This window comes from Tenrec ecaudatus, chromosome 14 (genome assembly GCF_050624435.1).
Source record: "Tenrec ecaudatus isolate mTenEca1 chromosome 14, mTenEca1.hap1, whole genome shotgun sequence".
NCBI lineage: Eukaryota > Metazoa > Chordata > Mammalia > Afrosoricida > Tenrecidae > Tenrec > Tenrec ecaudatus.
In genome coordinates this window covers 39283667-39301664 of record NC_134543.1, presented here as the reverse complement: position 1 = coordinate 39301664, position 17998 = coordinate 39283667, and the positions used below count along the sequence as shown (strand labels likewise).

Genomic DNA, 17998 nt, shown 5'->3' with positions numbered 1-17998 from the left:
AAAAGTTGTAAATTGATTAAAATAGGCAGGAGAAGAATTGATGTGTTCCAATGTTGGTGGTGGCAAAGACTCTTGAAAGTACAATAGACTGAGAGAAAAACAAACATCTTTGTTGGAAGAAATATAGCCAGAATGCTCCTTAGAAGCGAGAGGCTGAGACTTGGTCTCATGAGCTTGGGACATAATATCAGGAGATACCAACTCCCAGGAATGGGCATCATGCTTGGTAAAGACGAGGGTCGGTGAAAAAGAAGCGGCTCCTCAATGAAACGGCTGGACACAGTGATTGCAACCATAGATTCCAGCATAAAAATAATTGTGATGCAATGCTGGGTAATGCTTACTACTCTTGTACACAGTGTTGCAACGAGTTGGAGCTGATTCAAGGCTACTTGAATCAGAGATAACCAAAAGTGCTATAAACTTATCTATGCTTATCACAGAGAAAACAGACTTTGCAAATACACAAATTTCTTAGCAATCTCTAAACACCTGGACGTTATGAGTCACGGGGCCTACGGGAGCCACGGAATCATAATCTTGAGGGACATCGTCCCCTTGGAGGTTATGGAGGTCAGGTTTACAAAATCACTGTTCTACATGGTAGAGCATTGGCAGGGGATCCTCAAAACTTGCAAGTAACCATCTAAGTTGCTGCTATTGGTTCCTTCTCATCTGGTGCAAATAAAAATGAAGAAAATTAAAATTATATGGAAATAATTAGTCCAGAGAACTAATGGACCACACAGACTTCAACCCCACCGCCTTAAGAGAGTAGAGCTCGGTGCCCATCTACTATTGCTAACAACTGTGAAAGGGATCACCATAGAGCAGGGGCTCTCAACCTGTGCATCGTGATCCCTTCTTGGAGTCAAACAACCCTTCCACAGGGGTTGCCCAATTCATAACAGTAGCAAAATTACACTTACGAGGTAGCAATGAAAATAAGTTTATGGTTGGGGGTTACCACAACATGAGTAACTGTATTAAAGGGTTGTGGCATTAGGAAGGTTGAGAATCACTGCCATAGAGGATCCTGGATATAGTGGGAGAAAAATGCGAAACAAAGCTCTCTCTATAAAAACAGACCAGGCTTCCTAGTTTGATGGAGACTGGAGGAACCCCAAAACTCTGTTCCTTGGTCACTCCTCATGCCTAGACTGAACTTTCTCCCATGGCTCAGCTTTCAGCCAAACACCTGGTAGGCCTATAGAGTAGGCTTGAATGAACTCAGCAGTGATTTGGGGAGTTTTTAATAAATTGATAGAGTGAGCAGTAGCACTTGTAGAACTTCTTGAAACAACCAAGAGCAGAAAGTCAAAGGTGCATTATTTGACCAAGAACAATGCTCAGAAAGCAGGAATGCATAGGTAAAAAGGGATAAATGAAAATAGTGAATATGAGGAAGTGGGAAGAATGCTGTTCCATTGTTAATACAATAAAAATGTGTTGTAATAAAATGTGTAGGAATTGTTGAATGGAAAGCTAATTTTCTCTATAAAGCACTCAAATCACAGTAAATATTTTTTACATAATGAAGGTACAAACAGATAAGTATTCTCTTTCTGAGCATTTTCAAGATATTTAAGAGAATAATAATTAATCAGACTAATTTGAACTTCTGAATCGAGTATATCATATCTCAGATGATTTTAAATTTGTCCCCAGTTTTATGTAACACAAAAATCTCCATTTCGTTTTTGAAACTTGCCCGTGTTAATTAATCCCAAAGCAAGCAGATGTTGAATCTGCCAAAAGTCTTGTTCACATTGCTCTGGGAACTGCTTTTGTCATTTTTGCTGTCTTAGATGTTTTCTGCAAGGGGATATATCCACTATGCATTTTGTTTCTTCAGAAGAGTTTCTCTCATTGTTAGGGCAGTGTGCTAATAGAAACACAGCTCCTCTTATTGCTCTCACTCTTCGTTTCCAACTCCACTTTATTGTGGTATGATGGCTGTGAAATCAAATGTACATTTAAAACTATAGAGCACCTTTAAGCTTTGATAAATACTCAGTTTTGTAATTACCACCTATATCAGGATGTAGACATTTCTACCGTCCCATAAAGTCCCCCCATGCTCTTTGTATTCAATACCTCAATCAATTCTTACTAGTCCCTACCATTTGATGATGTTTCCTGATCCTCAAAAAGGTTGAAACAGGTAGAATAACTTTCATAACTGGCGATCATTTTATCTTGTGTAATAATTACTTAGTCTTTCCTCCCTGAGGTATTATAATCTTCTGAGAACAGGAAGTCTCTGGGCATCTGTAGTCCCCAGTGCTAAGCACTCACTGCTTACTGTGTTTGTGCCATCCAATTGATTCTGAATCAAAAGGACTGTATAGGACAGACCTGACCCTGAGTGGTTTCTAGATTGGAAGCTGGCTGCTGCATCTTTGTTCTACAGAGCAGATAGCAGGTTTGAATGACCTACCTTTCTAGTAGCAGCCAAGTGTTTAACCATTGCACTACCAGAGCTCCTTAGCAATCGCTACTAATGGAAAAAGGATGTCTCCTTTTCATTAGGTGAGGAGCCTGGTGTGTTCATCCTTTGATTATTCTATACTTTATTTTATGCCTTTTTTCTAATAATGAAATCTTGTTCTAATTACAGATTGATAGAATTATGCATCTAAAGAAAATGATATAATTGAATAAAACATTTTTCCAACAGTTGGTAATTAGAAAAAATATGAGGCGTTATAGAAAAAAGAAAGTCGTTTACCTCTGGAAGCGCAGTGAGTTCTGCAAACAATGTAGTAGTTAGAGAGGAGTTGAGGATATGTAGAGGGGGGAGAGCGGGTGTGACAAATCTCAAGAAAGAACAGGATTAGACAGGATTGTTGTTGGGAAAAGCACGAGGAGAAAAATTGACATTTGGTCCTGACCCATAGCGACCCTCTAGGACAGGGTAGAACTACCCCTGTGAGTTTCCTAGGCTAACTCTTTATGGACAGAGACAGTCCCATCTCTTTCCCGTGGAGCAGCTGGTCGTTTCGAATGGCAGAACGTGCAGGTAGCAGCCAAGTGCTAAGCACTATGGCACCAGATTTCCGTGTGTGTGTGTGTGTGTGTGTGTGTGTGTGTGTGTGTGTGTGTGTCCAAGCCTTTTTCCAAGTCACCTTTGGATGGACCAAAACATCCAACCTTTTTGTTAGCAGTAAAAACAGAATAAAAACAGAATAAAATGAACGTGACAGTTGTTTCTTTTGACGATTGTGAATTGTTGAGGTCAAGATGACTACTTACCGTAAAAACAAAACTGGAACGTCAACTTTATAGTGAAAAAAGAAAAATATATTGTCTTGTTTTTCATGTTTCATGCTTATCTATATTGTGTCATCGGACTTACAGTTTTGTTGTGCTTTTCATTTACATTCTAATATGTTATTGCAGTGGCCACACAAAACTCACAGACAATATTCACGATTAAGGGGCTTAGTACGGTAGGTAACAGATTACAGTTCAGGTGAGAAATGCTCAGGATATAGTTGTTTCAGACAGGACATGTTATGGAGTTCTGTTAGGGCTGCTAATAAAGAGGCATACCACTCCTCTGTAAAGTTCATCCCACACACCCGCAACTCCAGCTCCATGGGTCAGGAAACCCAGCTCCCTCAATTAAGTGGCCAGAGGCACCCCTGTCCCCAAGCCAGCTTCCTGCCGAAGCGCATTCACTTTTACTTGCTCTCTGGGCTATGAATTTCACTGCTCTGCCTCTGTTGTCACTGCTCTGCCACCTCTCCCATGTCACAGCTGTCCTCAGGATCAAGGAGGCTTACTATGCTGGAATATCGGGGTCCAGAGGATGTACTTTATTCCCTCCTCTTGATAGTGATGAGAATCCCCCTGCTACTTTTCAGAGGGATCGTCTTATACGTAGAAGGATAGCGTTCACAATGAATCCTGTTAACAGGTACTCACAGGTGTCTCCTATCAGTGTCTTTTTCCACCTTTTTACTTACTTTTTGGCTGTAGAGCAAGGTCATTTGGTGGGAGTTACAGAGACCTTAGCTAGAAGAGCCACTGTAACAAGCAAAATTGCAATTTTTTACATTTTAATTCTTTAAGAAGTTAATACATCATGTCACATGTCTGAAAATATGAGTTTATTGCTCTATGCTATTATGGAAACTATAAGTAAGCCAATTTTAAGAATCGAACCCCTGTTTTTCCTGGAACCCTAATATAAATAAAATATTGAAGTAATGAGCGAATAATAGGGTATTCTAAATACTCTTAATTACATAATAAGTAAGGAAGAGTTGATTTGTACACATTTGTTCCATAAGGTGTGCTCATAGACATAAATTACAGAATATGCTAGTTGATAAATAGACGCATATTTCATAGGACTGTCTTTCTAACACATAAGTAAATTAAAAAGCCACTAAGCAAGTAGAAGTGTTGTACTGTACACGAGTACTATTGCAGCAGTGGTGCTCAAGCATTACCTTGTGTCAGAATAGCCTAGTTGTTGCTGCTGTCGGGTGTCATCAGTTTGGTTTCGATTAACCCAGAGGGCTTCTTAAAGCAAACTGCTAAGCCACAGCTCCAGAATTTCTGATCCAATAGGTCTAAACATTTGCCTTTCTACAAGTTTCCATGGGATGTTGAGAATGAATATCTAAATCTCTTTAAGAATTTGCCATAGCTCCCTTCTGTTTTCTGTTTTTAAAAAGGCGCATTCCTCTTTAGTTAAGTAACTTCAAGAAGGAAAGCAAGGAAACTAGATGTCCATTTGCTGCTGTTCTGTATATTGAGGGGACCGCATTTTTTATTCCGGAAGGTGTCTTTGTAGGAAGTATCATTTACTTTTTATTAGCTAGATCATAATTCTCCATCTGGTATAAGGGTACTCTCCCCCATCTTCATCAAAAAGTTTTCATTGAAAAGAGAGTCTCCAGGTGGAAAGGGGAATCTCGTAACATGAGGATATAAGTAATGTCACGGAGTCCTACATATAGAAATGTTTGAATGGACATATGATCTGGTCCACATACTTTCACTTCAGCTGTTGGGCTTCTTCTAGGAGGCCTGGTTTCAAGATAGTATGCTCGACTGCACTGTCTGTATGTAGTCAACATGGGTGTGGGGAGGTGGGGGTGGACGCTCATTTCCAGCTCTGTATCAGACAATAGTCTGTTGTTCTCCATTGCCTTTATTGGCTAATTTTCATAGATAAGTTTTCAGTAGTAGTAATTTTTCGAAGTAATTTCACAAATTGAATCTTAGGCAAAAATAACCAATATAAAAGTCATTAAGCACCACATTTGAAGAAGGTAAAAATGAAAATAGCTAAGCTACCAAGTGTCCTGGGCATGCAGTAGTTCATGCATCGAACACATTTCCAAAATGCTACATAGATAACAGCCCGATTATTCCCAAGTTAAGCTGAATATTTCAAATTGAGGCCACAATTTTACATTTTTATTTGTATATTGTTAATAGTTTTGCTTCATTGGAAAGAGCTGCTGTTGGTTATGCTCTGTTAATCTTGTGTACTTCTAATGTGTAATCAAATAGTTTCATATGAGAGTAAATAAAACTGTAATCTTCTCTGTGGCTGCTCTTTTGGGCTTTTAAGTGGTTTGACATCTAGTCAATAACCAAGAGTAAAGGAGGACACAGAATGTGCCATGCACATCAAGGTAATAGTTGGTGCTGGTCTCATCTGTTAATTGTCCCCCTCATTGACCAATCCTTTTCTCCAGGATGCTAGAGGAATTAGATCTTTTTTTATGACTAGCCTTCAGGACTTCGTGTTGCTGTCACCCACACTCCATGCCCCTTTCTCTTGGTTGTAGAGTTATTAGTGGCTGTTCTTCAAACACAAAGTAAAAGCTTTCAAACAACTCCCTGAGACCTTGTAGCATAAAAATAGCAGCTAGTACATGTTAGTTTTTTGCATGCATTACTGCAAACCATTTTTTAAAAGTTTTATGGAATGTTTTGTAATACTTATTTTAAGAGCTCATGTTTTTGTACCCTAAGCGCCCTACTATGATATTTGGTCGAGTATAAGTTAGAAAGCGAGCTTAGGATCTGATTGGGTTTGAATTACCACTCTGTTGTTTCTTAGTTTTGTGACCTAGAACAAATTATTTAAGCTCTTAGTGCATTATGTACTCATAGGAGGACAAGTAGTGGCACGATAATTAAAGTGCTCTTTGCTAACCACAGTGTCAGTGGCTGAGGCGTAGCAGCTTCTCCACAGGTGAAAGATGTGGCAGGCAGTCTGCTTCCAGAGAGATTTACAGCCTTCCCCTATGGGGCAGATCTCCCTTGTCCTTTCAGGTCACTCACTGTAAGTAGGAATCAACTTGATGGCAGTGGGGTTGGTGGTTTGAGTATGTATAAGGTATTTGTGAGAATGAAATGAAGTAAAGCATGAGGAATAGATGTATGATCCAGAGCGGGAGCTTAATACCTATTCATCTTTGTTATTATTATTTAATATCACAGATCAGTTTTCTTCTTTTAATAAAGCAGTTTTATTGCCATATAATTCATGTACCATATAACCCAACAGTTTAAATGTATTAAAGAGTTGTCCAATCATCACCCCAATCAATTTTAGAACATTTTCTTCATTCTGTACCCGTTATTGTTCACTCCCCATTCACCCCCATACCCCTAAGAAACGGTTACTCTCCTTCCTGCCTCTGTGGATTTGCCTGTCCTGGGTGTCATGACAAGGAGCCCTGGTGGCACAGCAGCTTATGGGCTGGGCTGCTAGTTGTGGGACAAAGAGGAGGCGTTTATCCCCATAAAGTTAGTCCCAAACCCACATGGGCAGTTCTACTCTGTCCTATGGGGTTGCTATGAGATGGCAGTGAGGTGGTTTTTTGTTTGTTTATTTTAAGATTTCATATAAGAAAGTCACACGAAACAAAGACAAACCAACAACAACTAAATAAAACATAGGAAATCCCCAATGCGATACAAAGCAGAATTATAAAAACTAGAACAAGTTAAAAATGGGCCAAAGGGGAAAGCATATGGTAAGACTATCTGCAGTAATGTACTCTTCAGTGCACTGTCTGAGGACACCACTATTTGTTTTCTTAGTCAATGGAGCAGGAAATTCGATGGAGGTTTAATCCACATGGTGGCCAAGCAAATGGATTTTGGGCTTTCATTGTCATCCAAAGCCTTCTGCAAAGCAGGTGCTTAGAACTTAAGCTCTCCTCCAGTTCTCTTCTGGGTTCTTGGATTTTTATTATTTATAATTTTGGGATCACACAGGCTAGTATGCCTCTTTCATGCAGACTTAGCTACCATCACACTTAGATGGCCGCTTGTTTTAAGGCAGGCCTTTAAGACTCCAGGCACTATTCTTTCTCATAGCCAGGCACAATTTGATTTCTTTACCACACTTGGCTGTAGCATACATATCTTCAGTAATCATTTCATACGAGCAAGTTAGATCAATTTTCTCTAAGTATTCTCTGAATCCCTGGCTAATGTTTTATGTTTTTAGTTAATCGTAGTCTTGTAGGTGGTTTCTAGAAGTCTTAAGTATGAACTATTTTATTTATTACATATGTTTCTGGCTATTAAGATTTTCTACTTAAAAAATCATTTTATTGGGGGCTCATACAACTCTTATCACAATCCATATATACATATATCGTGTCAAGCACATTTGTACATTTGTTGCCCTCATCATTCTCAAAATATTTGCTTTCTACTTGAGCCCTTGATATCAGCTCTTCGTTTCACCCTCCTTCCACCCTCCCCCATCCCTCATGAACCCTTGATAGTTTATAAAGTATTATTATTTTGTCATATCTTACACTGTCCAACGCCTCCCTTCACACACTTTTCGTTTGTTCATCCCCCAGAGAGAAGGTTATATGTAGATCCCTGTAATCGGTTTCCCTTTTCTACCCCACTGACCCTCCACCCTCCTGGTATCACCACTCTCACCACTGGTCCTAAAGGGATCGTCCACCCTTTATTCCCTGTGTTTCCAGTTCCTATCTGTACCAGTGTACATCCTCTGGTCTGGGCAGATTTGTAAGGTAGAATTGGGATCATGATGGGGGGGCTTCTACTTTTATAATTTTCACAAACAAATAACATATACTCATAAGATTGTCTTGAACTGGAGGAGGAGTGAATACAAAGTATAGGATGGAATGGGGCTTATGCTCTTACTAGATAAGAATTGTTCCAAAACCTTTCCTAATCACCGTCTTTTATTTCTGAAAGGTAAGAAGTACAATTGTTAGCTCCTTATCTAAAACCCTTGAAGATCTTTTCTTTATACTCATTCATTCAATTATCCTTTGCTACAGACTTTTATGACATTTTTTATGTGATCAGCACTGTTCTAAGTTCTGATTCTTAAAAATAGGGAAAAGATCTGCTTAAATTATAGTAGGTGGAGACTGACAATAAACAAAATAAAGAAGTAAATGATACTGTGTATTAGAAAATATAAAAGATTTTGCATATTGGAGAAAAATGAATCAAGAAGGAGGAAATGAAACCCCAAGAAATAGTGGAGTAATCTGAGAAAACCACTTTGAGAAGGTGACATTTGAGCAAAAATTTGAATGATATTTGAATGAGTTGTGGATGTTTGGGAAATGAACATTACAGGTGAGAGAAGTATAAATGGAAATGTCTCAAAGCAGGAAAACGCCTGACATGTTCAGAGCTTAGCAAGTAGACCGTGTGGCTAAAGTAGAGAAGGAAGGCTAATAGCAGTAGAAGATGAGCTCAGAGAGGTAGTGGGGGGTCATATTTAATGAGGCCTTGTAGGTCAAAGGAATAACTTTGACCTTGGCTTAGTTAGATAAAGCGCTAATTCATTTCTATGAGCAGAGGAGCAATATGTTTTAATGGATATTCTAACAGGATACGGCTACTATGTTGAAAGTAGGTTACAGAGGTAGGCGGTTATGGAAGCAGGGATACCTGTTGCAGTAATCCAACTAAGAGAAGATCGTGGTTCAGTTGGCAGCAGAAGTAATACGCAGACAGTCAGAGATGATGGATTGATTTGCTGGCCGATTGAGTATGGTGTCTGAGGGAAGGTTGTTAGGAGAGTCTGGCTCTTTATTCTACTTTCTTGGTAAGAGCAAGCCATAGCTTTTATGTAATGAAGTATAAATAAAACCATCTACGCGATCCCTAACAGTGCTCTTCCCATTTTACTGGGACTTTAGTTTATTCTGCAAGAAATATAGCAAATTATCATTGAAATTATTTTTTTCATCGTTAAGTCACTTTTATTTATTATTTTGATTTTTTTAAAAGTCATTTTGTTGGGGGCTCATACAACTCTTCTTTTAAAACCATTTTATTGGGGGTTCATACAGCTCTTACCACAATCCATACATACATCAATTGTATAAAGCACATTTGTACATTCATTGCCCTCATCTTCATAATATTTGCTCTCCATGTAAGCCCCTGGCATCAGCTCCTTATTTTATTCCCCCTCCCTCCCCACACCTCCCTCCCTTCTTTTATGAACCCTTGATAATTTATAAATTATTATTTTGTCATATCTTGCACCATCCAATGTCTCCCTTCACCCACTTTTCTGTTGTCCATCCCCCAGGGAGGAGGTTATATGTAGATCCCTCTAATTGGTTGCCCCTTTCTACCCCACCCTACCTCCACCCTCCCGGTATCGCCACTCTCACCACTGGTCCTGAAGGGATCATCCGCCCTGGATTCCGTGTTTCCAGCTCCTATCTGTACCTGTATACATCATCTGGTCTAGCCAGATTTTTAAGGTAGAATTTGGATCATGATAGTGGGGTGGAGGTAGGGGGGAAGCATTTAGGAACAGGAAAGTTGTATGTTTCATTGTTGCTACACTGCACCCAGACTGGCTCGTCGTCTCCTCCCTGCGACCCTTCCATAGGGAGATGTCCAGTTGCCTACAGATGGGCTTTGGGTCCCCACTCTGTACTCCCCCTCATTCACAATGATATAATTTTTTGTTATTTTAATTTTTTATTGATCATTATACTGTGTGCTCTTACAGATATTATAACAATCCATAATTCAGTTTGATCAAGCAAGCATAACTTTACAATTGCGACCACCATCAGTTTCAAAACATTTTCTTACACCATCCAATGTATTCATTCACCTGCATTTCTGTTTGTCATTCCCCTCAAGTGGGGTTATATAATTATCACTGCTGTCAACTCCCCACACACCCCTTCCCATACCCTGAAGGAATCATTATTCCAGTTACTGTTTCTGAAGGGTTGTCTATCTTGGCTTTCATGCAGCAACTGCTCATAAGTATACAAATGAACACACATAGGTCTTAACTAGATTAATGAGGTAAAACAAAAACCATAATAGTAAGGGGAGGAAGTATTAAAGAACTAGAGGATAGTTATGTGCTTCATCAGTGCTATATCACTCCCTAGGTTTATCGTTCTCTCCATGTGACCCTCTGTGAGGGTCTGTCCAGTTACATTACAGGTGGGTTTGCGGTCTCTATTTTCTCCATGCTCCTTCACGTCAATCTGATTGCTTGTTTTTGAACTTTTGATACTTTTGAAAACTTCTGATAATTTTTGATCCCCGTTGACACCTCATGATCACACCGCCTGGTATACTTCTTCTATGTGAGCATTGTCCCTGCTAGATGGCCACTTATTTAACTTTAAACCTTTAAGACCCCAGATGTTAATATGTTTCAGTAGCCGGGTACCATCAGCTTTCTTTACCAATTGGGTTATATAGTTGAAATTCTTAACTCTACCTGGTTTTGTACATAAAGGCTTGTTGGAAAACAGTGGTGTCCATTTATTTGCATATTGTCTACAAATACAACAGAGGCTCACAAAGCCTAAAATATTTACTACTTTACTCTGTACAGTATGTACTTGCTGACCCTTGTGTTTTAGACCATTGTTTAAGAGTTTGGTCAGATTTTTTCTCTGCTATTTATCCAATCACTCAGAGTATTTAAGCATGAAGGAAAAAATGTAAGAAGGGACATGCAGTAATAGTAGAGAGAAATTGGAATCAACACAATGGTAGTAGGTACACAAATACTACTTGCAACAACATTTTTTCTCCCTTATATTAGACAGCCTATTTTGTTTTTTTTCCCCCTATGGTTATCCACTACCTTCTAATCTCTATTGTACCTTTTCTGTATTCAGTACCTTGGGCTGTTGACTAAATGGGAGGTGGAGGACTGAGGGGTAGGTGAGGAATGTATATTTTCTTTAGTAAAAATTTCCTATAAAAATGAATCTTGGATGATGGAAGCCAGTTGTTGAATTTCACATCCTAGATAGAGAATAAAAGAGAAATACTAGCATCATTGTAAGCATCAATCTTTATAAAGAGTTTGACTATCTTCTCATGACTTTGTGCAACGCAGTGCCAGTCAGTGAGTTGTATTTCCAATGTTGTTTTTGCAGGTCTATAATGACGGATCTCTACTACCTCAGTCAAACAGATGGAGCCGGTGATTGGCGAGAAAAAGAGGCCAAAGATCTGACAGAGCTAGTCCAGAGGAGAATAACATATCTTCAGGTAAGAAGGTTAGGTTAAAAAGAAACTTGAGAGAAAAAGTAGGAAAATTATAATAAAACTTTAAACTTTGCTGTTGGTGTTTAACTCTTAAATTGGAAATATCTATTCATTATTTTAAAAGACACTTATACCTGGATTGAGTGATGACAAAAACAAAGTCCTTGCCCTAATTGGGCTCCTTTGTACACACAATACACACATGCATTACAATGCAGAAAAGACAGCATTTTATAAGAGAGATAGAGATGAAATGCTTATTTGAATTTTTGAAGGAAACAGTAGGGTTATTTTTGTGGAGGAAGTATATTTTGAGCTGGATTGTAAAAGATCAGGTAGAGTTTCAATGAGAATGCAGAAGAACATTACAACTGGAGTGTGTGATATATGCACTGACCTCTACCCAGAGAAGAGCAGCAAAAAACCATCATTACCACTGAGTCGATTCTGACTCCTAGCCACTGTGTAGGACAAAGAGAGCGGGCCGCAGACTTTCCAAGGCTGTGATCTGTACAAAAGCAGACTGGCACTCCTTTTGGTTGACACCTACCTGAGTATTCAACCAGGGTACCACCAGGGTTCCTTTGGAAAGAGCACCGTAAGAACTCAAATGAAAGAGTTCAAGTTGGCCTTGAATTTTAGATGTCTAGAATTTTAGGTTGTGAAGGAGGAGGGAGGTAAAATAAACTGGAAGGGTAGGGATTGCAGAGATCCTTGGATACCAGTTAAGAAGTTTAACTATTGTGGCATTTGAGCAGCAAGTGGTTGTTTATAGATTTTATTTATTTGTTGCAGAAACATCATGACAACAAATAAAAATATAAATAAAAGAAAAGCCTCACATCTCAGACCCTTTTAATTTTTTCTTATGTTTTGTGTATTTTCTGCTTTTGTTAATTGTGTACACAGTCATATATTTTTTAATATAGGACTGATTTACTTTTGTAGTTTTTGCTAACCAGAAAAAAACCCGAAACCTAAATCTATTGCCAAAGAGTTGATTTGAACTCATAATGAACTTATCGTTCAGGGCAGAACTTCCCCACAGAATTTCCAAGATTGTAAATACAAAAGCCAAGTGCCCTGGTCTTCTCCCGTGGAGCAGCTGGCGGGTTCAGATCGCTGATATTTCTATTAGCTTCTGAGCCCTTCGGCAGTTAACAGACGCTTACCAAGGCACCACCTGGGCTGCTTGCATTTTGTTAGTTTTATTTTTTTGCTTAGCAATGTATCAAAAGTATCTATTTTGGAGTCAAAATAGTGAATATTTTTGTATATAAGCTTGCATTGATGAGTAGTGCTTTATTGACATAAGTAATAGTGTAGAGCAGTGGTTCTGAACCTTCCTCACGCCGCGACCCTTAATACAGTTCCTCATGTGTGGTGACCCCAACCATAACATTATTTTTGTTGCTAAATTCATAATTGTAATTTTTCAACTGTTCTGAATCAGGTGACCCCTGTGAAAGGGTCGTTCGACCCCCAAAGGGGTCGCGACCCACAGGTTGAGAACTGCTGGCGTAGAGCTTTAGTTGTGCTAAATTAATAGTGGAAGCGACTAGAAATAGGGAGATAAAACCATAGTCCAGTAAAAACAATTGAAGAAGGTGTCTGTTTGCATTGGATAAAAGGACAGATTTGAGAGATTGGAAAAATAGAATTGATAGGCCTTGCCAAGTAGGTGAATGAGCAGAGATGACAGGGATAATGCAGATAACATTAATTGACTAGAAAATGGAGAGATAGAAGAGCCTTAGAATTCCTCAAATCTGAAAAGATGAGATGACCTCAGAACACCCTCTACCCTCATGCTTTGCTAATGCTGTTGCTGTCACACCTTCTTCATGGAGTGACTGTCTTCCTTTCAAGGCAGTGCCTTTACAAAAACAGAATGACAGCCAGTGGCTTGCTTCTTATGTATTTCAAGATGCACATTTTCCTACACTTAAATGGGAAAAATAGAAAAACAAGTGTTTAAAGAGATCATTAAAGACCAAACTGATTTTGGCATGCTGTCTTGGCCTCATATTCCCATGGCTGTTCATCAGAGGTGTCTGCAGAATAAGAAACATTTCACCTCCTGTAGGGAAGAGGTAATTATCTCCTATCAAGTAGATCCTCATTCAGTGAACTATAAACAGCTGGTGGTGCAGAACCACCATCCTCATTTAAAATGGAAATGACAGTGGTCTCTAAGCTTCTACCATTTCCACAAATTCATTAAAATTTCACCAACAAGAAGTTCTTAAACCATGATCTGTTCATAATTCAACTGCCCACATTGTCAGCCCTTGTCAGTTCCTTGGTTCTCCTCTGATGCCCCACTCCCCAGTGCCAGTTGGCCTGACAGCAGTGGGTTTGGGTTTGGGCCCTCCTTTTTAAGTGAACAGGTGCTTTCATCAGTAGTTCTCATTTGATCCTATACATGTTGATTATTTATGATTCGATATTAGAGAATCTGAATTATTAATTTTGTTAAATGTTTTAAGACTAAATGGCCTTTTATATCTTCCGAATTGTAGCAGAGCTTAGCACTTTACTTTGATCTTAGCTTTTGTTTCAAATATTCCTATTGAAAATATTCTTACTTTCATGCTATTCTAAAGTGATTTTTAATATTCAAAAGCACAGAGAAAACCTCAGTAGGAAAATATATATTTTGGAAAAACATTTTTCTTTCTTTAGTTAATATATTCATGATAGAATTTTTATTAGGCTAAAAAATTCTTGAAAGTTGAACTGCATGAGTATTTGGCATGTTACTTGTTGTGATTAATTATGCCAATTACTCATCCTTCTTCTTTTATCCCTCTCAAACAAAATTAACAATATATACATGGAAGAGATGTTTTCTCTGCCTGGAATTTCATTTATTTGTTTATTTTTAAAATTTTTTGAAATTTTTATTGTTAAAAACAGATTTAAAAAGAATTTGTCACTACTTGAGCTAAATGAATTCGTCAATGTCATTTTAAAAATTGAGTTATTTATGTAGGTCAAAATTTGATTAAATAATTTAGTTCTTCCATGACAACTTTTGTAGTTTCAAATCTTTTGGTATTTATAAAAGATTTCCAAAATATCACTATTGAAATGGAAATGTTATTCTCAAAAAGCTATTCAAGCAACTTAAACTCTGAAAGATTTCAACAGGACATACAGAATGAAAATAGGATACTGTGGAATGGAACTAAAAAGGAATTTTTATAAAAGAAGATAAATTGTCTTTTAATACCCATATGCAAAAATAATTATAAGGGGTTCTCAAAAATTTTAAATAGAGATTTTTGAAAGCTTTTATTTCAATGTAAGGCACCACGGTGGCATAATGAATTATGTGTTAGGCTGCTCACCACAAGGTCATCTGTTTGAAACCAGCAGCCACTCCATGGGAGAAAGACGAGGCTTTCTACTTGGAAATCCACAGGGGCAGTTCTCTTCTGTGCTGGAGGGTCACTATGAGTCTGAATTGACTCAATGGCAGTAAATTTTGCTTTTGGTTTTCTTGTTTAATCTACTAATCAGTTCTATTTAGAATTAGGGGTTTCTAGTGAGATGAATCTATATAGGGTTTCTGTTTGCTAATTTTGTTTTTAAAGCTCAGCCACATGATTATAATCAGCCAAACAATTCATTCAAAAATTATATTGAACCTTAAGTTGCTTTTTAGTCTTTAATTTATTTTCTAATCTCATAGTAATGGGTATTTTCAAAATTTAGTTTTGATCTTAAAATTGTAGGCTCTATCTTCATAACCCATTAAAGAATTGTATCTCCTCCTAGCTTCACTTCTACATGCTGGGGTCAATCCTGTAGGCATGATGCTGTCAAATTTGTCTGTTAGTTATGAAATTTATATTCACATATCAGAGCTGAACTGGATGAATGCGTTAATCTTGGTAATGCTCTCAGAGACCTTTGAAAGCTACACTGGATTTGACTAATTAATGCTTTGAATAGAAAAAGTAGGAGAAAGGTATATTAAACACATCTGTAACATTTTAAGCTATTTGGCATATTTTAGTCATATAAATGCTTTCAGTAATTTAAATACAATAGTATTCATGATATGTAATTAGGATCATTTAGTAATTTACTTCCAATTTGTAGAGAAACATTTTCAGTTTGATTGTATTTTTACCAGTACTGGTGAAATTAGCTATCAGTTCTCATTATCATCAATAACTTATTAAGCACTGATTCATTCACAATATAAGCTCCATTACAAAGATAAAAACCTGGATTAAAGTTTTACCTTAATCTATAACAGGTTCCATTTTTAATGTAAGCTTTTCTTTCTGCATCTTTCAGTCCTTTGATTTGAGCAGGTATTTACAATTTGACCAAGATACATGGCCACACTTTTAGTTTCCATTAATTTTAACTATGCCTTGATTTTATTTGGGAGGGGCAATTTTACTGGATTATATTATATGATATAGTTAAAGTTTATTATGCCAACCTGTCTGATGAACACGTGGGATTAATTGAAGGGCAGGGAGATAAATGGCTCAGTGAGCCTCACCTTTCTAGTTCTTGGGTCTCTTGCTTTGTGATGGTCCCACTAGGGTACAGCTGCCTTAGCCAGTTCCCTGCATCAGCTTGCAAGGCTCACTTCCTGCAAGACATCCCCAAGGAGAAGCTGCATGGACCTAGCTCGATGCAGCCCTGGGTGCTAAAGCAGCTGTGTGGAGACCCTTGCCAGCACTGAGATGCTTATATATTCACTGGTTCAGCTTTCCTCCTGCAGTTGGCAACATAGTGTTTTGTGAGATGGAGGTCTTTGTGGATTGGTGTCAGACATATGGCTTAATGTTGGACTTGTGGGCTTGGGCAGCACTGGGTTGGGATGTTTTCTTGATGTGCACTTAACCTTTATATAAAACTCTTTCTTATACATGATTTTATATGGATTTGTTCTCTAAAGTATCCAGACTAATACATAAGAGATGTTGCAAAATAAAATGACACTTTCGTTAATAGGAACTTAGGAGGGTAGAGCCCATGATTTTCCAAATTAAATTACTTTTTTTATAGAATTGAGGCCCCTGTGGCATGGTATTCAAAGACTAAATAGATTTGGAGATCTTGATGTGAAGATAACCACAAACATACTATTATATTCAAAAAGAATGGACCAAGCAAATATCCCATGGTGTTACTCTTTCATAGGTTTACTTAACAACTTCCTCATCTATAAAGTTAACATGTAATATTGGGTTATGTTAAATATCCTTTTGTGCTGATCTTTTACTTTTGTACTACGTGAATCATAACAGAGTGAGAAAATGCTATTGTTTAGGTTTTTGTAGTTCCTGGTGTTGACATCAACTTATTTTAAAACTGTATATTGCTGAGACTTTCATTGAGTCAGCATTCTACCACAATGTACCATAAGTCATTACCCCAGACAGTTGAATGATATTGCACAGAAAAAATAAATGAATAGGGCAGTATCAAACTTGTCAAACAACCTCACTGACATCTCGTTCATCCCAACTCTTAACGACCCTGTAAGACAGGGTGGGACTGCCCCTGTGGGTTTCCAAGAGTGTAATTCTGCGTGGCATCTGTCTCCCTTAGGTCAGCTGGTGATTCTGAGCCACTGACCTGGTGGTTAGCAGCCCGACGGGTCACAGGACTCTGTTCACCATAGTGTAAGCCATTCCCCATGACTGCCGAGCGATTTTGCACAGAAGTGATACATGATTATGACAGAACAGTTCTGATTAAATAATCTATTCTCATTACTTCATTCAAGAAGTATTTGAATATATTGAACATTAGATCGCTCAGAATGTAATTTTCAATAACATTCTGAGAGTCTTCCAAAATAATTATACACACAAACACACATAATATCTTAATTTCTAGTGCTGCTCTAACAGAAATGCTGCGAATAGATGGCAGTAACAGAAATTGATTCTCTCTAGAAGTGTGAATTAAGAGTACCCGCTCTAGGGGAAGCCTTTCTTTCTTGGAAGACTCCAGAGGAAGGCCCTTGTATCTTTTCAATATGTCTGGGTCCAGGATTGCTGGGAGACCTCTGTATGTTTTCCTGGATCTAAGACATTCTCAATACGGAGGCTCTGTTCTAAAGGACATGATCCACTCTTTAGTCTTCTTTTTAATAGTGAGGGCTCTCCTGTTTCTATTCTTTTCTCTCTCCTTTTATCTGAAGAGTTAAATGGAGTGACTCAAGAGGGAAAGGATTGAGAAAAGGTAGTGGGACTTGAATCACACCATTTTGTAAAGATGTGACTTAAGATACAACCCATTCTAATCCTGGCTTATTAACATATAGAAGTTAGAGTTCATAAAGCATTTGCTACAAAATGGGGGCTAATTAGATCAGATAACAAAATGGTGGATAACCACAGAAACTCATGACTAAGTTTCCTTGACACTCATTTAGGGGGTTCACAATTCAATATATGACACACACATCCAGTTTTTACAATCCCTA

At 38.1% G+C, this 17998-nt stretch overlaps 1 protein-coding gene across 7 annotated transcripts in view; it reads left to right on the top strand.

Moving 5' to 3' along the window:
- Positions 1 to 17998, top strand: part of FUT8 (fucosyltransferase 8) — a 286681-nt gene that overhangs the window by 178756 nt on the left and 89927 nt on the right. For all 7 annotated transcript variants that reach the window (XM_075532154.1, XM_075532149.1, XM_075532155.1 and 4 more), the window contains one exon: positions 11421 to 11535. In XM_075532154.1, the coding sequence (XP_075388269.1) occupies positions 11421 to 11535 (115 nt within the window). The remainder of the gene's footprint in view (positions 1 to 11420; positions 11536 to 17998) is intronic.